The 24791-nt window shown below is 43.4% G+C and overlaps 2 protein-coding genes across 14 annotated transcripts in view; one reads left to right on the top strand and one right to left on the bottom strand.

The window, feature by feature from the left end:
• The window catches only part of ACAD10 (acyl-CoA dehydrogenase family member 10), a 49119-nt gene extending 39662 nt beyond the window's left edge, over positions 1-9457 (bottom strand). For 10 of the 12 annotated variants that reach the window (XR_012325144.1, XR_004521415.2, XR_012325143.1 and 7 more), the window contains exons 1-3: positions 9312-9457; positions 4628-4827; positions 552-700 (exon numbers count right to left, since the gene is read on the bottom strand). Coding sequence is in view for 9 of the 12 variants with exons in the window: in XM_033836897.2 (XP_033692788.1) it covers positions 552-700; positions 4628-4814 (336 nt within the window). In the remaining 3 variants the exon portion in view is untranslated. Of the gene's footprint in view, positions 1-551; positions 701-4627; positions 4828-5415; positions 8246-9078; positions 9281-9311 lie in introns of those variants that run through there. The other 2 variants (XM_033836898.2, XM_033836899.2) reach the window with 2 other exon arrangements.
• Positions 9458-9511: 54 nt separating this feature from the next.
• The window catches only part of BRAP (BRCA1 associated protein), a 37578-nt gene continuing 22298 nt past the window's right edge, over positions 9512-24791 (top strand). The window contains exons 1-6 of one of the 2 annotated variants that reach the window (XM_019950284.3): positions 9512-9768; positions 11787-11948; positions 12610-12808; positions 13973-14162; positions 20312-20425; positions 22077-22225. In XM_019950284.3, coding sequence (XP_019805843.1) covers positions 9687-9768; positions 11787-11948; positions 12610-12808; positions 13973-14162; positions 20312-20425; positions 22077-22225 — 896 coding nt within the window. In that variant the 5' untranslated portion in view covers positions 9512-9686. The remainder of the gene's footprint in view (positions 9769-11786; positions 11949-12609; positions 12809-13972; positions 14163-20311; positions 20426-22076; positions 22226-24791) is intronic. The other variant, XM_019950283.3, reaches the window with a different exon arrangement.

Here is a 24791-nt window from a genome sequence, read left to right as displayed (position 1 = left end):
TCTGTCACTTAGCAGAATGTTTTCTATACATATATTTAAATATTTATTCATTTATTTAAAATTGAGGTAAAAACACATAACATCAAATTTACTATTTTAACCACTTTGGGTGACATTAAGTACATTCACTGTTATGTAACCAAAACCACCATCTATCCACAGAACTTTATTATATCTTAAATTATATGTTAGCAGGGTTATTGTGAAGGTACATGAGTTAATACAAATAAAGAGCTTAGAATGCAGAGCCTTTCCAGAGAAAGGCTCAATGTTATTACTGCATTAAACAAGCTTTCTGATCAAAGCCATTATACAACTCCAGCTTCAGATGAACAGTAACTGATGGAGAGGCCTAGTATGTAATATTTTTACTTTTTCATTCGTGTAGTTAAAATTGAGTACCTGGGGATGGAAGAAATAGCTTAAAATCTTATAACAGGTAATTAGGTTTTCCCTTCTTTATTTTTAGTTTAACCAACTTAATGGATAAGTGTTGCATCCACTATTCTAGGCAAAAAGAATATGGAAATTCAAGTATGTTTATCACTCACAATTTCAGAGCAAAGTCTCCCAAATTCTTGTAGGAAATCCTCTGTTGTTATCTCTGCTCTCATAAATTTCATCCAGGGCCCATTTTCACCACCTGAGATCAAGGCCTTCAATATAGTTCCGGAAGGGATATGATTCTGTACCTCCCATTCTACCAGAAGTAAAACATATGGTAAGTGAAACAGTAATGTATGGACAAACAGCTGGGGTTTGGGGAGCAGGGGAAGTACCATACAAGTTCCTGTGGCATCACTGTGGTGCCAAGTGGGTTCCATTGGGAATTCAGACAAATTCAGGAAATGGAAAATCTCAGCTTGGACCTCCAAAGGAACAGCAATAATAATCTGTGTAACTGAGGGGACATTGGTGCCAAGCGTCAGGTCCGTACCACCACTTTGAGATGACTCTGGACACTGCAGTACGAATTTTCTTCCCTGGTCTCTCATTGGCTGGTTCATATATATTAGGTCACTCACACAGTCATGGCACATGGTAAGGAAGTGCATTAGGGAATAAAGCAGATTCTGACAGCACTCCAAGACAAGCCCTTCATTTTGTAAACCATAGTAATCCTTCAGAGCAGTGTAGCTGGCACACTGAGACATTCACCTGTGGGGGCGCTGTCTTTGAGAAATAAAGAACAAAATTCTGTCCATAAAGAGCTAAGGCAGTGGATGGATTATTATTGTGTATACTGGGAACACTGGGACAGGGGTTACTTTTTCTTGTACAAGGGTGTTTTCTCTTTGTATAATATACCTGCTATGGGGCAAAAATATATACAGCATTCATAATTATATCTAAGATATATCAATAATATACATTAGCACATATCTTTTGTTTAATGTAGTACCTGTGCATTGAAAATATTTCAGACAATATAGAAAGGTATAAAAAAGAAAGTTAAATGACAAAGCAATCCCATTCTTCAGAAATCGCCAATGTGACCAATTCAGTACGTCTTTTGAGAATAACAGGACTTCTAAAACTGAATCCAAATAATAATAATAATACATCTTTAATTTTAGAACTAAAGTTAGAGCATTTTTTAGGATCTTAGAGCTGGCAAGCATGCAAGGAAAGGGGCACTCTCCCATGCTGTTGATGGGGGTGTAAACAAATACAACCTCTATGGAGCGCAACATTTTAAATACACATTCACATTTGATGTAGTAATTCTGCTTCCAGGAATTTCTCCCACAGATATATTTATAAAAGTAAGCAAAGATTATGTACACGGCTGTTGTGCAGAACTGCTCACAATAAAAACTAGAAACTTACATGCACGTTACTAAAGGGCTTGTTAAATCAACCATGGTACATCCATATGATGGAACACCTCGTAGATGTTAAAATGTATAAACTAGGCCAACGGTTGGCAAATTATGGCCTGGGGGCCAAATCTGTCTCCCATCTGTTTTTGTAAATAAAGTTTTATTGGAACACAACCACACCTACTTGTTTACTATTGTCTATGGCTGTTGCTGGCTCCAATAGTAAAGTCATACAGAGACTGTATGGCTCGTGAAGCCCATCTAGTGCCCTTGACAGAAATAGTTTGCTAATCCCTTAACTAGACCTATGCCTACTGATGTGGAAAATTTGGCAAGATATTCTACTGGGTCAGAAAAAAGGAAAGGTACATAACAGTGTGTACAGTGTGGCCCAATCTGTGTAGACACAGTTTACACACACACACACACACACACACACACACACACACACACACACTCATGTATATATAGGCAATTTTTGGAAGGATAAACAAACTTTTCACAATGATAACCAATGAAGCCTAGGACTGACCAGGGAGGTGTGGAGGTGACAGTAAGAAATTTGTCTTTGTATTATTATTTTTTTTTAGGTGCACTTTTATTTATTTATTTATTTTTTATTGGGGTAAGTTGTTTTACAATGTTGTGTTAGTTTCTACTATACAGCAAAGTGAAGGAGCGTTCCCAGTTTTTACTATACAGCAAAGTGAAGGAGAGTTCCCTGTGCTATACAGCGTATCTTTGTATTTTTTTTTTTTTTTTGTATCTTTGTATTTTTAAATATATCCTTTCAGCACCAACTATTTAATAATGAGGTTGGCATAACTGAGTTTCTGTATAGAAAAAATTTAATTAAATCCCTGTTTCTCACCATCACAAAAATGAATTCCCAACAGACTAAATACCCAAATCAGAAAAAAAAAACCCTCTAAAAGTTAGAAAACAATATGCAATGTCTTTATGAATGTGAAGAAAACAAAGACTTCCTTAGCCTAGTCTCATAACATGCAAGCCATAAAGAAAAACACAGATGATTTTGATGACATCAAAAGTGAAAATTTTGGCATGGCAAAAACATTATAAATATAAAATAAAAACACAAGTCAATAATAAGTGCTCCAAAGATTCCAGGCGCTGCTGAATAACATACCATTTAAAAGTATGAGCAGGATTTGAAAAGGCAGAGGAGGCAGGGAAGGGTAGCTCTGATCAGAGAGAACAGAACTTGCAAAGGCACAGGAGTATAAATACATTTGACAAGTTTAAAGAGCATCAGGTAGTCCAAGGTAGCTGAAATGTGGGCATACATAGGAAATGGTGTGACAAGAGGACATGAGAGCTGGTTGTGAGAGGCCCTGGAACCAGGTAAAGCTTCCGGTTTTAATCTAAGTGAAAAAATGCAGGCACTCAAGGATTTGAAGCAAGAGAGGGAAGGGATAAGATGTGTGTTTCAGAAGGGCAGTTCCAGGCACTGTGTGTAAAACCCAGAAGGCCAGAGGTAGAGTTAGGAGTTAGGAGGCTGATGTGCCAGTGCAGGCGGGAGAATTTAGGAATCTAATTTGTGTAGAGGCAGTGGCAGTGGGAAGGAGTGAATAGGTTCTCAAGATGTTCTGGAGAAAGCTGAGAAAATTCCTGCCAAGTAATCTTTATGTTCTCTGTAAAAGGAGACTTGGCTGTCTGCCAAGTATGAAGGTTTGGTCTGGGGAAGTATGATGGCTCCGGGGGGAGTTTGGAACAGCCCTGTAGTGAATGCAAGAGGAATATGAGTGGAGGAATAGAGAGGCTAAGGGCTCAACTGCAGCTGGAGCTAAAAAAAAAAAAAAAAAATAGCTCACCTAACCAGTTAGCAGAGCTGGGTAATTTTGCAACCAGGGGCACAGAAAACCTGAAGCTGGGTTGATTTAGCATAGAAAACTGCCCAGTCAGCAACCACAGTAAGTCAAAAGAACAGGGACAGCTGTTTGGTCCTTTTTCCTTCCTGCTGATTGGGAATGGGATGTGAAGGCAGAAAGTGAGGCAGCCAAGCCTGACCCATGCGGTGAAAGTGGAAATGAAGTGCACTCACAGCACAGCAACACAATGAAAAGAGCCCAGGGCGCTGACATCACAGAGCAACACACTGGCCCAGACCACATACCTGGACTTTCACGTGCAAAAGAAATTAACTTCAGTCTTGGTTCAGTCACTGTTTTGTTAGGTTTTCTAACACTTCAAGCCAAACAAATCACACTTAAGTCAGTTGAATTGAGTGGGTAAAAAGGTAATACCAGGAGGGGCTGAAAAAGGAAGGATCAGAGCCTAGCGATTTGATCTTGTAGTAGCAAAAGCAGGTTTAGAAGGGAGGTTGGTGGAAAAGGAAAGGCTATGATCAAAGCGGGGACGGGGTGGGGGTGGGGGGGCGGGCAGAGAGGATGTCAGGATTCAGAAGTAGTTCTCAGGGAAAGGTAGTTAAATTCCACCAATAACATTAACAACAATAGCAGCTCATCATTTATTGAGAATTTCAGATGAGCCAAGCACACACCCTGCTAATCAAGTGCCCTCCATGAATAATCTCATTTAACCCTCCTCCAACCCCAAAGATGTAGGTACTATCATCAGCCGTAATTTAATGATGAGGAAACTAAGACTCAGAGCAGTTAAATAATTTGCCCAAGATACTCAGCCACTAACTGTTGCTTGGAATTTGATGAAGAGCAAGTATAGCTCCCACTGGGACACACTGCCATCTCCCCTCACCACCCTCCTTTCCCCCACCCCTACCCACCGCAGTCTCCAAAGGTGAAGTAGAATGAAGAGCTCACCTGCAGCCACTCTCCCTGGAGAAGGAATGAGAACTCCGCCCATGTCAAAAATCACTGCTTTGTAGGTGCCGCCTCCAGAATGTGTCCATCGCCAGGCTCCCTGGTGCCTGCCCTGGCCATGTTTCACGAAGACTGCCCTCCAAGCCCGCTGGAGCTGTGCAGACTGCAAAAGCCGCCTTAGGCACATGTTGGGGCCGAGGCTGCGGAGAAGGCACAGGACATAGTTTGCCGTCACTGCCTCCAAGCAGACCTCCACCCTGGTGCTCAGGTGGCACCTGCACACCTCCTCTGACCTCCAACCAGCGCTTCAGACACCACCAGAGAGGAACGCAGGATCTCCGCCCTCCCTGACCACTCCTTGCCTAAGTTCCTTGGCTCAGGAAAGGGCTCCACCATTCTCCCAGCCGCCCACGCTGGAAAACTGGATTCACCCCGACTTCCCTCAGTCCTCCAGCCAGACACCTCTGCTCCGGGTGCTGTGCGCGGCCCATCCTTCCTCCCGAAGCTCTCCATCTACCTCTCTCCACTCTCACTGCGTGATCTCAACCACGGACCTTTGCAACGGCCCCTTAACTGGTCCCCCTGCCTCTTCTCAAACCTCATTCTTTCTTCGCACTTCAACCAGTTATCATTCAAGATTGCAAATTTGATCTTATCCTAACCCCATTTAAAACCTCCAGTGGCCCCCCACTGTCCTCAAGATAAACTCTCAGTTCCTTAACCTGCCTGAAAAGGCCCTCTGAGTTCCGCCTCTCCCCTTTCGGCTGCAGCTCTCCCTTGTATTTCACCTTAACCTGGGTGATCGGGACACTCAGGTCCAAGGCAGCTTCCTCAAACACATGATGCTCTCCTCCTGCTGCCAGGCCTTCGGGTATGGTGTTTCCTTGGCCTGAATGCTCCCTTCCATCTGTTACGTGGCTAATTGCAAATTGTCCTTTAGGCTGTAGTTTACCTGTCACTTCCTTCATGAAACCTCTTCTGGCTACCAGAAGAGACCAATGAGCAGGATGCCCTGTACCCACCTCCTCCTAGCGCTCGCGATGCCACCACACCATCACCCCTCCTACAGAGCAGGGCAATGTCCTCCTGATTGTTCTCCATTGCCTCTTTTCTAAACTTACTTTCAAAAAGTTCGGGAAAAAACCAAAATACACATAACAGGTACACGTGTATATAGATATATAAACATGTATAGACATAAATCAAATGTGGCAAAATGTTAATAATTAATCAATCTTGGTGAAGGGTACACGATGAAGGGTATATGAGAGATCACTGTACTATTCTTCAACTTTTCTGTAAGTCTGAAATAAAAACCTGGGGAAAAAAACAAAAGAATTAAACCAAATTCTATTTGCAGTCAGTTCCACTTGAAAATCTTGAAGCTTCTCATGCGATGTCTATGGTTAAAAAGCTTACTAAGAAGCAAATTAGAGCAAAACAGGTTGGTAAGACAGCCTGCCTGTTCATGGGAGTCACTTCAGTGCCACCATAAGGACTAAATAAACTCTGTAAGATTCTAAAGAAAGGATTCATTTTTAAAAAATATTTATTTATTTGGCTGCACTGCATGTGGGATCTTCGTTGCGACATGCAGAATTTTTAGCGCCGGCATGCGGGATCTAGTTCCCTGACCAGGGATCCAACACGGCCCCCTGTATTGGGAGCGCCGAGTCTTAACCACTGGACCATCAGGGAAGTCCCTAAAGAAAGGATTCTTTTTCTTTTTTTTAGAAGTATTTGTGACGCCATTCTTTATTAAGGTATCAAATAACTGTATCTGGCCAGACAGCCACCTAAAGAAAGGATTCTTAAGAAGCAAATGTTCAAGATAATATAATGTGCTTCTTATGTAATTGGAAATTTGCTGGATTGGGGCATGAATGCTGAAATTAAAAATGTAAAGACTGATTTGCATTTTGGGTTTTACCTACGTTCCTACGCCATGGCCAAAGTTAGTGGTGGAAGGAGAAATTTATTTATAGGCTCCTGAAAGTGTCAACACATTCTCTGTGAGGGCTTAACAGAGATGAAATCTGTCTCTGGACCTAAAAGGCTGACTTTCATCCTCATTGAGGACACTGTCCTCCTCATAATTCTGCTAATGGATAAGTGGGCAACGCTCCCACAACTACCTTGCTTCTTCCTTCCAACTAGAGATGATAGTTCTTTTCTAGCCACTTCCCAATGCTCTCTTTGGAGCAGTTAGCGCTGTGATTTCTCATACCTCCTGGTACCTCCGTGGTACATGCCCACTGACTGGAATGTCTTCACCTGTTTATCTGCTGGTAAATTTACACTCTTTTTTACATCACAGCCTCAGGTTTACCTCCTCTAGAGAGGCTAGTCTTTCTTTTTCCTGGAAGATTCTGAAACTACTTTTTTTTTTTTTCACTCTCATTGCTTCTTCTCCATACCTTCACTAGGGCACTTACCCCATCAGACAGTTCCTGTTTTCAACTCTATATGCTCCTCTACTTATCAGCTCCTTAAGGAAAGGCCTATCTTACTTCATCTTTGTATATCCATCCCCTAGGACCTAGCATGGTGTCTAGACACATAACACATGTTCAGTAGAAACATGAGTTGGAAGGATGAATAAACTGGACGATTCAGAAAGTAGGGGATAACCTTGCTTGGTGGCACAGTGGTTAAGAATCCGCCTGCCAATGCAGGGGACACAGGTTCAGCCCTGGTCCGGGAAGATCCCACACGGCGCAGAGCAACTAAGCCTGTGTGCCACAACTACTTAGCCTGCACTCTAGAGCCCGAGAGCCACAACTACTGAGCCCACGTACCACAACTACTGAAGCCCACGTGCCTAGAGCCCATGCTCCGCAAGAAGAGAAGCCACTGCAATGAGAAGCCCGTGCCCCACAAAGAAGAGTAGCCCCCGCTCGCCACAACTAGAGAAAGCCCGCGCGCAGCAACGAAGACCCAACGCAGCCAAAAATAAATAAATAAAATTTAAAGATTAAAAAAAAAGAAAATAGGGGAACATAGGGGGCAGGCATAGTGATTGGCAGCTACAAAGAAGTGTAACAAGCCCAATTTTCCCATCTCTAGAGAATAATTCTAGTTCTCTGCAACTGGCATTTTCCTCCTCTACCGTAAAGAATATGTCTTCTCTCTGTCTCTCAGAATGAGATCAGTATGACGATGCAGATTTGCTATCTAAATTATGCTTTCATAAATATGCACACATAGTGTATGTTTCCACATATTAAAGAGATAGTTTAGTAGAGATTGAGTGTTGGCTCTGCAATCAGATTGCCTGGGTTCAAAGTCTAGCTCTGCCACTTGCTAAGTGTGAGATCCTGAGCAAGTGGCTCTCTCTGAGCCTCAGGTTCCTCTTCCGTTAAAATGGGAACAATTATACTACCTGTCTCATGAAGTAGCTGTTACAATTACATAAGATAAAGTATGTAAAGCACTCAAGCTAGTACCTGGCACACCATTAAATGTTATCTACTACTGTAATATACTATTAAAAAGTTCACATAAGGGACTTCCCTGGAGGTCCAGTGGTTAAGACTCCACACTTCCACTGCAGGGGGCATGGGTTTGATCCCTGGTTGGGGAACTATGATCCCACATGCCAAGTGGCGTGGCCAAAAAAATTTTTAAATAATAATAATCTAAAAAAACTTCATGAGGTCTCATATATTATGTGCATATAGCAGGTGCAAATGGCATATGCAGTTTCACAAAAATCAGACAGTCAGTGGGGGCAATTTTGGCTCCAACGGGACGTTTGGGAATGTCTGGAGACATTTTTGGTAGTCACCACTTGGGACATGCTACTGGTATCTAGTGGGTCAGGGCAGGGATACTGCTAAATATCCTATAAAGTATAGGACATACACACACCCCAAAGAATTATCGAGTCCAATAATGTTAATAGTGCAGAGGTTGAGAAACACTGATATAAACAGTGTATACTGAAACTAATTCATAGGGTGCAGTCACAAGCTATAAATATCATTTGGTCACATTATATGCATATACAGTCCACACACCTACACGTCCACGACGTGCTGTAACACACCTTACATGTAATGGTAGCATATACCTAGAACAGCGTTCTGTCACATATGTGCCATATATGTATTGACTGTGGCTCTCCATGTCTACATGCTAAAGGCAGTCTGAGGTACTGGAAAGAATGCTCTCAGAAAAACTGATGTAAATAGAGCCACAGGCTCTACTCATTTCATCATCACCGCTGTATAGGGATATTATCCCAATTTTACGCAAAATCTAACTCAAGGTCACAAAACAGGTGAACAGGGTCTACTCAATAATAACAGGAACTGCGTGTTCATCTCATTCACCCCCAGGTGTACCTCCAGCTCTGGGCGCTTAACCAGTCCACCGCCCTACCTTAACAGAATCAGAAACCCTGCAATCGAATCCCGACTCCCGATGGGTCCTCAGAGAAGCGTATTCACCTCTCTGAGCCTCAGCGCACATGTCTGTAAAGGGTGGCTGACACAAAGCAACCCTGCCTACAGCTAGAGCGAGAGATCAAACAGGACAAAAAGAGGCTAGAGCTCTCTGCAGGGCGCGGGTTCCGCGGACAATTCGGAGACCTCGGGGAGCCAAAGACCCCTCGCCGTCAGATGAGCTGGGATGAGGGCGAGGTCTCTCAGATAGGCTAACTCGGGTCTGGTCGCACACCCACCGATTCCCCTACTGGGGGCCCAGCTTCCGGTATCCCAGTGACGTGCCACCTCCACGAACTCTTTGAGATTCCGTCTCTCAGGGCGCAGGCGCACCTCCCCGCAGACCTGCCAGTCACGTGCCTGCCTCCGCACCCAATCAGAGCGCGCGCTGATTCGAGCATGCGTAACCTCACGGGTCAGGGACGGCGGCCGGGAGGCGGAAGCGGAGGGTGTTGTGGTTCTGAGGGTGGCACCCGGACCTGCTGCTGTTGAGGCGGTTGCGGCGGAGCTGAGGCGCGGCGGCGGCGCTGCCCGCCCCAGGCCGCTCGGCCTCAAGGCTCGTCTCCCAGCCTCGCCTGAGCCCGCCGGGGCTCGCGCCGACCAGCGCCTGCCCTATGAGTGTGTCACTGGTTGTCATCCGCCTGGAGCTCGCAGAACACTCGCCGGTCCCCGCCGGCTTCGGCTTCAGCGCCGCTGGTGAGTCCGCGGCCTTGCCGCCTCCCCCGTAGCCCGCGCCTGGGCCCCGGGGGCTCGTCCTCCAAGAGTCCGAGTCCGAGGAAGGGCCGCGACGAGGGCTTTCGCCTCAGGAGGAAGCCGAGAGGTGGTTGGGATCCCTCTCATTTCCTCCATCCTTAAGAGGTATTCCCAGATGTCACCTCTGGGAAGCCTTTCCCGGTCCCTCCTTCCTGGTGCCTCCTCATCGGGACTCTGTTTATATTTGGCGCGTCGCTTTCTCCGCCCTGGGTTGGGGCCGAGTTGTGCGAGTTGGTTTCCTCTACGTTTTGTGAAGGCAAAGACGGAATCCCCAGCTCGCTGATGGCCCGTGGTTTAATTAAATCGTTCCTCTTTGAAAGACTTTATTTAAGCGCCTTGTAGCAAGAGTTATACTTGTAATTAAAACGTGTACACTTCTGGTGTCCGAGCACTGTGCTAAACACTTCATGTGCACTGTTTCTAATTATCTTCATGTAACTCTATTAGTTAGATGGGTGTATGACCCTTTTACAGAACTGGGAAGCTGAAGCCCAGGGATTAAGTGACTTGCCCACGATCATCTGTCAGTGGCAAAACGGGTATTCTACCTCGGAGAGCTGGACTTGAGAGTCTGAGCTCTTCATTCCCAGCCACACAGACTCCTCAGTGGGGAATGCAGGTGTGGCTCTGCTCTTTGGACCTCCAACAATTACCTAACAACAACATTCGTTCAAGAAATAGTTTCTGAATGTTCACTCTCTGTTGGAGCTTTAGTTGTGTGCGGAAAGGGATGTGGTCCTTGCTTTAATGGCACCAGCAGTTCAGTTCATGGAGACAGATGAAGTAAATAATTACAAAATAAATGTAGGGACTTCCCTGGTGGCGCAGTGGTTAAGAATCCGCCTGCCAGTGCAGGGGACACGGGTTCGAGCTCTGGTCGTTAAAGATCCCACATGCCGTGGACCAGCTAAGCCCGTGCGCCACAACTACTGAGCCTGCGCCCTAGAGCCTGTGCGCCTCAGCAAGAGAAGCCACCGCGATGAGACACCCGCAGCCCCCCCCGCCACAACTACAGAAAGCCTGCACGCAGCAACAAAGACCCAGCGCAGCCAAAAATTAATTAATTAACTAATTTAAAAAATAATAATAAATGTAGAATTATAGCTGTGACAAATGTGGTGAATGAAAAGAAAAAAGAGTTTGGAAAGCTACTACAAGAGTATGTGTTTGGTTTGGGGAAGGGGCCTGGGGCTGGTAGGGATGGTGTCATTGGAAACTTCCCTGAGTATGTGAGTTTTGAAGCTGCAAATTAAAGATTGAATGTGATTTAATAGGCTACTGAGTTCTGAAAGTCAACTAAATTGACATAGGCCACATATACACTTCTACATGGGTCAGTCATTGATTCATTAATTTATTCAACAGATCTTTAAAGAGCTTCCAATGTGTGGTAGGCACTGTAAGTGCAAGGGATACAGTGACGGGCAAAACAGGCCTGATCTCTGCTCTGATAGAGCCTATATTAAGGATATTCCAGTCGAGTTTCCAAATTCCTTTTCCATTTTTGTGTGTTTTAGTGATTTAAGACAATGATCATGGATTTCCAGGGCATGATAGCATAAGGGTGTTTAAGAAGACTACCCCCAAAAGTTTTTAAAAGTTTTATTAGTGGACTTGATGCCTTCATTTGGGGCTGAACACACAGTTTCACTCTACGAGTGTTACTAAAATGTTGGTTCATCTGAGCATAATCACTCTCAAAGCTTTTATCTCGTTCATTTGCTTTAAAGCGCATGGTTTTCACTAGAGCAGTCCTGCATTGCTGCGTTTATTGCACCGGGCATTAATTGACTGTCAGGCACTGCAGGAGCCCCGGAGGTGAGTGAGATGGCCACTGCAAAGGCATCTTACAGTCCTGGGGGAGGGCAGCAGAGAGAAAAGGAAAACCTATGGATGGATACATTGAGAGTAGAAAGGAGCTTGTTTCATTATCAGGTATTAATCATTCATGTGTTCTTTAGTCGGGGAAATGTCTGATGAGGAGATCAAAAAGAAGACACTAGCTTCAGCTGTAGCCTGTTTAGAAGGGAAATCACCAGGGGAGAAAGCAGCGATCATACATCAGCATCTTGGCCATCGAGAAATGACAGATATGATCATTGAGACCATGAAGGCCAACCCAGGTATGCTTCCTAAAACCCGAGAAGACTATCTTCTGTAACCTAAACCCACGGTTGCCTGTTTTATACGCAGTGTTCAATGAAACCTACTTTTATCTTTTACTGCCTTTGTGCCTTACATGAGGTCATTAGGCCACATTTCAGCTTCTCTAAATATTTCTCCTAAATCAATCCTAACAAGCTAGGTTGACAGCTCTGCTCAGTGAGGAGAGCTACTTACCACATAGGTCAGGGGCAGATCATATTGAAATCAGGTAAACGTGTTGTGACTCTCCCTGCTCTGCCAGCTCATTCCATCCAGGGGAATGGAAGTGTATTGCATCTCCAGAGTGGAGAACTGGTAGGTTTGGTTTTTGAACTTCACAGCCCTGAATATTTATCCCACTTAGGAGTGCACGATGGAAGACACCTGCCTTATTATGGTACTTCTAAATGTAAAGGCTACCGTTGAGTCTCTGAGGGTGTTAATGACATTTGGGGCGGGTGAAGAGCACTTCCTAGCTGAGTTGCCGCCACAGTTCTGCTGTTCTGTGAATGTAGTTCTTAGTGCAGTACATTACAATTTCTCTTCCAAAGTTTATTCTTCTACTCAAAGTTTTCATCTGATTAGAGTCCTTCAGCATATTTCCTATCAGTTTATAATCCAATTTTTGGTTTGTGAAAGATGAGCTGAAAGCTACAATGGAAGACAGGAAGTCTTCAGAAGCATCCCCCACTGCACAGAGAAGTAAAGATCAAAGTAAAGAAGGCGTAAACACTGCTCCTGATTCTCCATCCAAACAGCTTCCAGACCAGATTTCGTTCTTCAGTGGAAACCCCTCCGTTGAAATAGTTCACGGTATTATGCATCTATACAAGACAAAGTAAGAAAATCCTTTTCTCTTTTGAGTTTGTCTGTTTTTTTGCCACAGGGCAGAGAAAAATCTCTTGCCCTGAAGGGAAGTGGGTATTTTAAGCTTCAAAGGGATAGTACTTTCATATACTGTGTGTTAAAGAATTCTTAGATGTTTTATATATGGTTAAATCTCGTACATTGGGTCAAAGCTTCTTAGGAAAGAATTGTGTAGATTCACTTGAGAAAATACCTAGGAAAATATTCCCTGAGAAGGTAGGCATGCAGGTGATTGGAAAATTGAAAGGAAGGAAGATATAAAAGAAAAGAAAAGAAAAATTCTAAATGATCCATAACATCATTGTAGACTCATGTTCCCACCAAGTCTTTACTAAAGAAGCTGCTAAGAAGTCACATAATGGGTTGCAGTTTCATCACGTCATTTTACCCCTTTCTGTGGTCCAAACAAGGCTTGCTGGAGGCCAAAGGAAAGGAAGGGTTTTGCTAGTCTACAAGCTGGGCCACCAGCTCCTTGGATAATTGGTAGCTGATCTCTTTAAAGGCTGTCCTTGTCCTAACTTGTCTGCTAGGTTCCCACTGGGAAGCAGAATACTCGGGGAGCCATTTTAGATCACAGCTATTGAAGTGAGTTTGCAGCATTTCAAAAGCAAACAGCATTGTGGGAGGTTTTTCTTTCCCCTCTATTCCAGCTATTCCAACCCAGCAACACTTTCTGTAATCTTCAGAGTCACATTCTTATGGTTCAGAATTTTCCTTCCTATATTTTGAGCTCTTCTCTCTTTGAGACCCTTTGAGAGAAGACCGTAGTTTGAGTTGTGCTTCTACATTATCTAAGGATAGTTCTTACTAGAAGACTAATGAGAGCAAAACACAAACTGCAGATTTGCCTGATGGAGATTTATAACCATAACAAGCCTTTAACTGAAGATTAAAAATATCAGTGCTGGGTATAATGTAGAACATTTCACAGCTTACCTTAAACTCCACTGCAGGTATGTTTAAGGGATTCTGCATTTACCCATGTAGTGTGTATTTTCAGGTAAAATAACAAGCTGTTTAACTTGATTTATAAAGCATTACACTTTTTTTCTTGGACATAAAAGTTGTGTGCTTAGTGTTGTTTGCACTAACTATACCTCATCTATTCAAGACAGTCTAATTATTGTCTTATTAGTAAGATGACCTCCTTAAAAGAAGATGTGAGGCGCAGTGCCATGCTGTGTATTCTCACAGTCCCTGCTACAATGACCAGTCATGACCTTATGAAGTTTGTCGCCCCATTTAATGAAGTAATTGAACAAATGAAAATCATCAGAGACTCTACTCCAAATCAGTATATGGTGCTGATAAAGTTTAGTGCACAGGTAAAAGTTAAGATATTAAAAGTCTCTTTGCCACAGAAACTGTGTTTTTGAAACTGTTTGATACTAGCCGTGTGTGATTTACTGCATTTTGCACTTCAGAGTCTTGATATGTTCTAGAGTATTGTTGTAATTCTAGAAATATTTCTAAATTCATCAGCAGACACGCTGTTCTAATTCATACCTGCTATTTTTTATAAACCGGATTGAGTATGAAATCTAGGGTTGTGTGTGTTTGTTTATCCAGTAGTAACCATTCCAGTAGAACAAGAGTTCCCAAACTTCTGAAGTTAATCCTGTATTATTATTTGCCTTTATAAAACTGTGCCCCTGCTTGTATCATCCTCTTTTTAGTAGATATTCTTTGGAACATTTTAGAAAATAAAATCAATTAAAAAAAAATTTTGGTGACAGGAGGGGTTTTGTGACACTCCTTGCATCGTTAAAGATGCTTTAGAGATCTTTTTTTTAAAATGTATTTTATCTATTTATTTATTTTTGGTGCGTAAGGTGTAAGGTCTTTGTAGCTGCACACGTGCTTTCTCTAGTTGCAGCAAACTGGGGCTACTCTCCTTTGTGGTGCGCAGACTTCTCGTTGCAGTGGCTTCTCTTGTTGCGGAGCACGGGCTCTAGGTGCGCAGGCTTCATTAGTTGTGGCACGTGGGCTCAGTAGTTGTGGCTCACAGGCTCTAGAGTGCAGGCTCAGTAGTTGTGGCTCGTGGGCTTAGTTGCTCCTCGGCATGTGGGATCTTCCTGGACCAGGGCTTGAATCTGTGTCCACTGCATTGGCAGGTGGATTCTGAACCACTGCACCACCAGGGAAGTCGCAAAAGATGCTTTAGAGTTCTAATTGGAAATCACTGCGATAGAGAGACAAACACTGAAAGAATGGTGATATTTTCAGCTTTTAAAAGTATTTGCACGTTATAACAGAGTTTTTGACTTAGGAAGGTTTTGCCATCCAGTCCGTTTCACTTGTTGCATTAAGCATCATTTTGCATGCGCCTCAGTTCTAAAGATGTTAGAAAGATATTCTCTTGGTTTTTATTCTTAGGAGTATTCATGTTTCTATGTGAATAGAAAAATGAGGTAAGCTTTAGGTGTTATCCAGGTTATTAAAGGGCTGGCTACCTTATCCATAGGTTTCATTCAATTTGGTTTTATTTTTTTTTTTATAATAGTGTTTATTTTTACTTGTTGACAGTTGGCTTTATTTGTTTATTTATGGCTGTGTTGGGTCTTTGTTTCTGTGCGAGGGCTTTCTCTAGTTGTGGCAAGCGGGGGCCACTCTTCATCACAGTGCGCGGACCTCTCACTATCGCGGCCTCTCTCGTTGCGGAGCACAGGCTCCAGACACGCAGGCTCAGTAAATGTGGCTCACAGGCCCAGCCGCTCCGCGGCATGTGGGATCTTCCCAAACCGGGGCACGAACCCGTGTCCCCTGCATCGGCAGGCGGACTCTCAACCACTGCGCCACCAGGGAAGCCCTCATTAGGTTTTGAAATGCAGCTCTGTCCAAGTTACTTCTTTCTCACCTCATTGATAAACAGTCTTCCTGAATTTGCCCCAGATAGACAGTTCCAACTTGCAGATTGGCAAAGAAATGAGTGTGCCTGTAGGGTCACTTGCCATTGCCTCTGACCAATCACCAAGATTTATGGGTAATAGGAAGCCCATGACACAAGGCCCACTTGTCATCTCCTCATTTCAAAAACGCAGAGTTGACAGCAGTAGCAGCCATTCATTGGCCGTGGGAACAGAATTAAGAGAAATAAGAGTTCGGGGCTTCCCTGACGGTCCAGTAGTTAAGCCTCCACACTTCCACTACAGGGGGTGCAGGTTCAATCCCTGGTTGGGGAACTAAGATCCCGCATGCCACATGGACACACACACAAAAAAGAGAGAAATGAGTTGGATTATATTTGTACCTGTTCAGCAGGCCACCGAGAAAGAACGCTTAGTGTGGAATTCCGTGTACAAGAGGGTACACAGTTGTTATCTTTAACCTTTACAAAGCACCACACATTTGAGAGAGACATTTAAAACGTGTTTCAATGGTTCTGTAAGCTTAGAGTTCACAAGTTGACATTGAGAACTGAAAAGCACCTCACAGCTGTTTTCACTGACTGTCAGAAGACCTTCCAAGGTTGCTGAAGAACTTTCCAAATAATGGGCAAGTGGTATTTTAAATCTTTTTGAATCTAATAATAAGGGTATTGATGATAACATGCAACCTTTACTGACTGCTTATTCTGTACTGTTCACTCTGCTAAGTGCTTGATGTGCACTAGCTGATGTAATCCTCACTACAGCCCTGCTGTTGTTATCCTAGTTTTACAAGTGAGGAAACTGACTACGGAGAGAGGTTAGTGATTTGGCCAGGGTTATACAGCTAGAAATAAGTGACTGAGCTGGGATTTGAGCCCTCACTTTTAATCCCTAGGGTGTAGTCCTCTTCCAGCAGGAGTGGGATGAAAGTGTGGGGAAGGGAAGATATTCACTGTTTGCCAAAAAAATTGTGTAATGGCAGTATTTTACTTATAGCTTCTATCGAACAAGCAAGGGTGATAAGTAACACAGGGAAAGTCACAGAAAGAGACTGGGGAAAAATGTTTAAGAACATATTAGACTTTTTATTTAGTCTGAAGTGTAATTAAGCCCACAGCACTAACTTGTCTAATAAACCCACAAACTTCCCTGTAGCACATGCTGCCCTTCACAGTCTGCAGTTAGTGCTGTGGAAATTTTCTGCTACTGTTAATGGATTTTCTTTGTACTTCTGCATTGTCTCTCCACCTCTGTCTTTGGACCAAGTGCAGGTTGCTTAAGTTGACACATGTTTTCTGAGACTGTGATACAGCTTTCTGAGTGCTCTGTGAGGATAGAACCCTTGACCTTGGTATCGTGAGTTGTATTGTTTATCTGTAATGCTAGATCTTAGGGTCTAAGGCTCATCCTATCAGGGATTTTCTAATGCCTAAAATTACCCTCCTGGTATAAGACTTGAAGTTGTTAAATTAATACTGGGCCCTAATGAGAATAGACTCAATATCACCAACTCCTGAGTAACTTACTAGATGTCAAGCCTGTGCTAATTGCTTTTCATGCATTAGCTCCTCGAGTCCTCTCAGTTATGCCATAAGGTAGGTGTCATTATTTTCATATTTTATAATTGAGGAAACAGACATGGGTGAGACACTTGCCCAAGGCTACATAGCTAGTAAGTGTCCAAGTTATGATTCAAACACAGGCACCCTGACTCCATGGCCTGGGCACGTAACTATATTCTTACTCCTTTCTTTTTCTCATCATAGAATTTTATTAAGAACTAATAGGCCTTCTCTATGTCTTTTATCATTTCTTGAATTTCTGTTGGCCTCATCTTTCTTTATTGCTGGAGGTGTTAGATGTGCCTACAGAGTTGTACTGTGCCCCTTAGGAAATTTAGTCTTTGGGTAAGGAATTTGTAGTTCAGGATACAGGGAAATAGAAGGGGATTCAGTTTTGTAGTTCCTTGGGACAAAAAAGAACAGATAACCTCTCAATGGAGTATGTTGACTCATTTTCACTTAATATGCTTGGGCCAGCGCAGGAGATAGCTCTTTTGAAAAGTAAAAATGTGTTCTCAGAAGTAAAAATGTGATCACTGTGACAGTAAAGGAACCTTGATCATAATAGGTTTTTCTTTTTCTGAGTTTATGGTGAGAAAAGAACAGTAAAATCAAAGGACTAGGAAAAAACCAAAAGCTGGGTTTCTTGAAATTTGGGGCTCTAGGGCTTCCCTGCTGGTGCGGTGGTTAAGAATCTGCCTGCCAGTGCAGCGGACACGGGTTCAAACCCTGGTCCGAGAAGATCCCACATGCTGCGGAGCAACTAAGCCCGGCACCACAACTACTGAAGCCCGCACACCTAGAGCCTATGCTCCGCAACAAGAGAAGCCACTGCAATGAGAAGCCCGTGCACCGCAACAAAGAGCAGCCCCCGCTCGCCACAATTAGAGAAAGCCTGTGCTCGGCAACGAAGACCCAACACAGCCAAAAATAAATAAATAAATTTATAAATAAATAAATAAATAAATTGGGGGCTCTATACAGTGCAGGCAGGCATTTTAAACAAGAGTTGTTTCTTCTGTGGTTTTTTTTGGCAGTTAGCTTCAGGCTTTTGTGCATTTCAGTGCTAAGTTGAAGCAGGAACCACATGGATTTTGTTCCCTGCTCTTGTCCTTTGCATAGCACAGTGCCCAGCATGTGCTTGGTACTCAGTAAATATTCCAGCCAGTGAAGCGACATTTCCAATACCAAGATTTTAAAGAAGATAACAATGTGTTCAAAAAGTATACTTCTTTGGTATAGATAATTCCCCCAAGAAAGAAATAATTTATCTCATGTTGAGTAGATTTTGTCACATCCCCAGTATCACAAACCTTGTCCCTTCCTCTGAGGAGGCTTGGGCACTTAGGGAGCATCTACAGAGCTGGAGGTCTTTGGTTGGGTCTGCTGTTCTCAGCAGCCACATCTGCAGCAGTTCCTGGTGGTGCCGGGGGCCCTGAAGAGCCAGCCGTGGCCCTCATTTCCCTCGGTGCGTGAGTCCAGTTGCTCACTGTGCTGCTTACTCATCCAGAAGCCTTTCAAGACACATCTACTGCTCTTGAAAAATGGGAGAAGCCATTTGGGGCTGCTACTTCTTAGCGTTAAAGAGACTTATTGTCCAAGAACTGGCTTTTAACATTTTGAAGTTCAAATACACAGGTGGTTTCCTGAAGGAAAGCCTCCCCACCCCACCCCCAAAAAAGTCCCTGCAAAATCTGTGTTCAGAATTGGTCATCCTTCCTTAGTGGCTTAGCTTGCTTGGTCAGATTAAGAAAGCATAGGTAATTAAGAATCCACTCTTGAATTACATCATCAGAGTGCAGTGAAAAGCTGCTGAAAAGCTTAAAAGTGGCTGTAAGGTTCAGACCCTATGAGGGTAGACAGCCAGGACTGGTTTTGCCTGGTACAGCTTGAATCTCATCCTTGAGGTTGATAGTGCGGCATTTCCTTTCGCAGAACACCCTTCCTCTCTTCAGGCAGCTTGTCTACACTGGTGAGGCCAAAGCACACAACTTCCTATCTTTGGGCTAATGCCTGTGTGAGAGTGAAACCCAGATAAGCCTTGGCCTCTCAGCTGCCTCTAAAACTTAATGAGTTTTAAAAGCTGGAATTGTCTCTTTGTTACTTTCTACTAAGGCTAGCCTGGAAGATTTGATTTACTTGTGTCCATATTCACAAATGCACGTTTGCCTTTGCAGCTTTACCTACAGGGGACTGTTTCCCCTGATTTTATCTGTCTTCCACTCCAAGGGAACAAGTTGTTAGTATTTTAAAGGCTGGTTCATCTTGGACCTCTTGACCTTGGCCAGAAGTTTTGCTTTTGGTGTTACACACTAGTTGCTTAAAACCTCCTGATAGGATTCTTATCTATCGTGTATTATTATTATTATTATTGGGTTTATTGAAAAGAAGGAATTGGCTTTTCACTCCATACCAGTTCCACTGGTCCTCTATTTTTCCTCACATAGATGCTGACATTTGTTTTAAAAAGCTCTTCTGTAGGGAATTCCCTGGCAGTCCAGTGGTTAAGACTCAGCGCTTTCACTCCCAGGGGCCCGGGTTCAATCCCTGGGTGGGGAACTAAGGTCCCACAGGCCATGTGGTGTGGCTGGGGAAAAGAAAAAAGCTCTTCTGTAACAATCATTGCTTATGATTTGGTTCCAAATAGTCTTGACTTCAGTGGCTGTGAAAGTGCTGACTAGAGGCAAAAAAAAAAAGAAGAAAGAAGAAAAATGATATCACGGGAAACGTTGACCATTGTTGGCTGAATATGTATTAAAATTGTAGTAGCTGTCAGTTTATTGCACTTCAGTAGCTTCTGCTAGTTCCAGTAAGACTATCACGTATCAGGAAAAATTGTAGAGATGTAGGATATTGACCTGCAGGGTTCAGTTAGCCTGTGAACCTGCTGCCATAGATGTTACTTTTGGCAGTTGCTTTCTCTCCTAAGTATAACTTTTAAAAGCTGAAGAACAGAATAATTGAAGCCATGCATCTTGAATAGAAAGCACGTTTTCAGGATCTCTCTCTTAACTTTTTCCTTTTCCCCACTGGTTCACCTAGGCCGATGCAGATAGTTTTTACATGGCATGCAATGGCCGCCAGTTCAACTCAATAGAAGATGATGTTTGCCAGCTGGTCTATGTGGAGAGGGCTGAAGTACTGAAATCTGAAGATGTAAGTGTGAATAATTCTTATATTTGATATAAACATATCAGAATGGTATAAAGTTGGAAGTTAAGATATCTGCAGAAATGTCCAGAATAGGCCAGTCCATAGAGACAGAAAATAGATTAGTTGCTAGAGGCTGGGGGAGAGAGAAGTGAGGAGTGACTGCTAACAAGAACAAAGTTTCTTTTGGGGGTGATAGAAATGTTCTAGAATTAGGTGGTGGTGTGATGGGTGCACAGCCTTGTGAATATACTAAAAACCACTTTAAAATGGCAAATTTTACATATGTGAATTTTATCTCAAGTTTTAAAAATTGTCCAAAGTATTTTTTAAAAAAAAGGGTATTATCTGTGTTGTTGAAAATGAGTATGTATCTATTCCAGATGGATGAAACGTTGCCTAGAGCCTAAAAGAAATGTTTTTGTTTGAAATGTTAACCCTTAATCCTCGTCCTGATTTTTGATTCTGTTTTGATAGCAATTTATGATTCCCCTGATCTCCCACCCTCCATGGGAAGCTTTCCTATAATACGTGCTGTTTGAATCATTTTATAAAGTAGTAGGTCTAGCTCAGTTATGCTTTTAATATTTCCTTTGTTTTAAAGTAGCCCTAAAGGTCTTTTTACCTTGAATTCAGCTTGATAGGAATAAGTTCTGATTAGATTGCTCTGTCATTAGATTAGGTAAGATAAAAATTGGCAAAGGATAAAATCAGTCTTCCCTTTTGCCAGTTGCTGGGCAAGGCCTCAGTTTTAGAAATTCCTTTCTCTAAATGAACACGGCTTCTTGAGAGATTTCCTGTAAATATCTTCTCTTCAGGGACCACAGATTAATGTGAGTTTTCTCAGTGTGTCCTCATTTGTACGCCTTACCTTTGCCTCAATAGTCCCACAGTTGGCAGGGCTTGGGTCAGACACCGCTGTGTTAGAGGTGCCTTTCTTGACCACCTAGATTGTTATGCCCCCTATTTCACACCCTGTTCTTTCATAGCATTTATAACCATAGGTAATTATACTTTTTAAAATTTTGAATTTCGTATGTCTCTCTACTAGAGTCTAAGCTGTGTGAGGACAGGGACAGACTTTGTTTTCTGGGACTTACTGAATCTGTTTTTGCTCACCATTGCCCCACACCTAGAACAGTGTCTGGCACACATAGCAGAGAATTAATAAGTATGTGCTAAATGAATAAATAAATAAAATCACTGTTGTTGATACTGTTATCACTTAGTGGAAAGTGTCAAGTTTTAATTTACTCTGTGGAAAAATCATTCAGATACACTCCTGTTCTCCTGCTTTTATTCCTTTGTGTTCCAGTATAGTCATGGCCATTCAGAGTTAGAGCAAGGAGTCTGGTAACAGAAGATTCTGGCAGCAGTTTCCCCTCCTAGAATGTCAGCTCTGTGAGGGCAGGCATCCTTGTCTGCTTTGTTTGCCACTGTATCCATAGTGCCTAGCACAGTGCTGGGACTGTAGGAGGTGCTTAATTAATATTTGTTGCATGGATGAAAATCTTACCAATTTATTTTCACAAATCAATAATACTGAGAACATCCTGCGAGGAGTCAAAAAGTAACAGGAAAACTGTTGCTTTAAAAGAAAAAAAAAATTAGAACCCGTGGATGACAAGTGAGGCTTATTCGAGGTGTTTCCCTGTAGGGGGCCAGCCTCCCTGTGATGGACCTAACGGAGCTCCCCAAGTGCACAGTGTGTCTGGAGCGCATGGACGAGTCCGTGAACGGCATTCTCACCACCTTATGTAACCACAGCTTCCACAGCCAGTGTCTGCAGCGCTGGGATGACACAACGTGAGTGCAGGAGGTTACCCCCCTACCCTGTCAAAGCTCATTATTACCCTTTCCCAGAATTAAGAACAGCCGCCCCCCCAAAATGAATCACTCCAAGTATTTGACTTTATAAACCTGGGTACCACGATGGTGAAGAGGTCACATAGAAGGGCCTTCCGTGTTTCTTCTTTGCTTTCCTCAGTTCACGTGAGGATCAGCATTCCTAGACCAAGTCCCTTTTAGTGTGCCAGTTCTGAATGCTTATGGAATGTCCCAAAGCAGCATGAATTGTTCTTTCCTTCGAAGAGCCAGAAAATGAGGGGGTGGGGGGAAGTTTAGCTTTGAGGCTCTCATGCTAAAATGACATCCAGGTCTAAAATCTTGTTTATCACCTGCACTTTATGTCTACTCTTTACTTTGGCTTTCTTATCTTTACTGGGCTTTCTTATCAAAGCCCAGATTGCTGGGCTACAGCAATCTGACATTTTGGATTTACCATGTTGTTGATGGCTTGGTGGCCAGTAGTAACAGTAGTCACTAAGTATGAGGCACACACACACCTATGTTCTCCTGTTTCCCAGTGCAACAGAGGCCCTATTTGTAGGGTGGCATTGTGCAAAGAACTGAGGTGTAACCTGTACCTTTTTTTTTTTTTCAGTCAGAGGTTGCTGCTCCCTTTGCAAACTGCATTGTGGGTCTTAGCTAGAAAGGCCTTGTGGCCTTCAGACGCTGGCCTCATGGGTTTCCCAGTACAGAGAGGAAGGTGCAGAATCAAATAATCGCACGAATAAATGTGAAATTACGGCCATTGCAAGTGTTACAAAGGAGCAGCGTTGCAGCATTGTGACTCGAGAATAGGGCCCTGACACAGCCAGGGCTGTCTGAGAGGCAGCCTCTCAGGGAGGATGAACAGGAGTTAGCCAGCTGAACAGTGGAACCGGCGAGAAGGCAGTGTAGGGGAGGGGGTGTGCACGGGAAGGGGGAAATCACGTTCCAAAGCCCAGGAATAAGGAGGGGCGAAAGTCCACAGGAGTCTCTGTTCTCTGCCCCCACGTGGTCAGCTTTACAGAGCAGGGACCCTGTCTGGCTGTTCTCTGCTATGCCGCTCACACTTAGCAGGAGACGTGGTGCATAGGAGCTCAGTAAATATCTTTGAGCAAATAGACCCGGGCTTTTCCGTGGCTTGTTTACCTGGAGAAGAATCTTGCCCCAGTTCTGTAGAGTCCTTGGTCAATTCTGGGGTATCATTTGAGGGTTCTTCAGAGAATTGTCCAGGTTTAAATTTGCCTTGAATAAAGCCACGCTGAGATGTTTGTGTTCCATAAAGGGTCTGTCTGTATCTTGTGTCCATCTGCTATACCATTTAAGTTCTGGATGCTTCTTTGTTTCCTGCCACTCCAATTTTACTTTCAGTACAAGTTAAGTTTTGTAAAACCATAGCATTTTCAAGTTGGAAGTTTCCCCAGGGACCATCTTGTCCAACCTCCTCATTTTATAGAAGAGGAGACAGAGGCCCAGAGGTGAAAATTAGCATGCTCAAAGTGTCATGACAGAGAACGAATGCCAGAACTGGGTCCAGAATTCAACCCACCGGGCAGCTGCCCTCAAAACCATGCCGTGCCTTCAGCAAGTGGGTTTTGAGCCTCTCTGTGTGCAACTACAGTGCTGTGTGCCGAGGGGGAGAGAAACAAACACAGACCCTCCTCGGGAACATTGATCTGCTAAGGGAGAGTCACACATACATGTATGCTTACAATTCGAGGTAGATATGAGAGAGAGCCAGCTGCCCCGCTGGGGTGGTCTGGAAGGGTTGCTTACAGAAGGCGGTATTGGTACCAGGTCACGAAGGGTGGTTTTTTGTCAGGGAAGGACATTCTGAGAGGATTTCCCCAAATATCTCCTCAGGAAAATAAGATTACAACTCAAAATTATTTTTGAAGGGAAGGCAGGAAGAATTGAATGAACTGTTATTTTTTAATAGACAGATGAGATGGTATATCATAGAGGGCTAATTGTATAATACAGATAAGTTTATTTTTATAATTTTCCCCCCTTTTTCCTTTTTATTCTCAGGATCATACATTTCGGAAAGATCATTTTGGCACAGTGTAGAAAATTAGATTTCAGAATTCGTTTGCTGTTTTCTTATCCCACCACTACCACAGCTGCCACAAAGACTGAAGTGATGACACAGAGCTAGTTCCTACGTTTGACAAGACTGCTTGTGGAGTCCTAGCTGCCACTTCTTTTTTTTTTAATAAATTTATTTATTATTTATTTTTGGCCGCATTGGGTCTTCGTTGCTGTGCGCGGGCTTTCTCTAGTTGTGGTGAGTGGGGGCTACTCTTTGTTATGGTGCGTGGGCTTCTCATTGCAGTGGCTTCTCTTGTTGCGGAGCACGGGCTCTAGGCACGTGGGCTTCAGTAGTTGTGGCACACGGGCTTCAGTAGTTGTAGCTTGTGGGCTCTAGAGCACAGGCTCAGTAGTTGTGGTGCACGGGCTTAGTTGCTCTGCGGCATGTGGAATCTTCCCCGGCCAGGGCTCAAACCCGTGTCCCTTGCATTGGCAGGTGGATTCTTAACCACTG

This window comes from Tursiops truncatus, chromosome 13, assembly GCF_011762595.2.
Source record: "Tursiops truncatus isolate mTurTru1 chromosome 13, mTurTru1.mat.Y, whole genome shotgun sequence".
Classification (NCBI taxonomy): domain Eukaryota; kingdom Metazoa; phylum Chordata; class Mammalia; order Artiodactyla; family Delphinidae; genus Tursiops; species Tursiops truncatus.
This window is presented reverse-complemented; position numbering and strand designations above follow the sequence as displayed.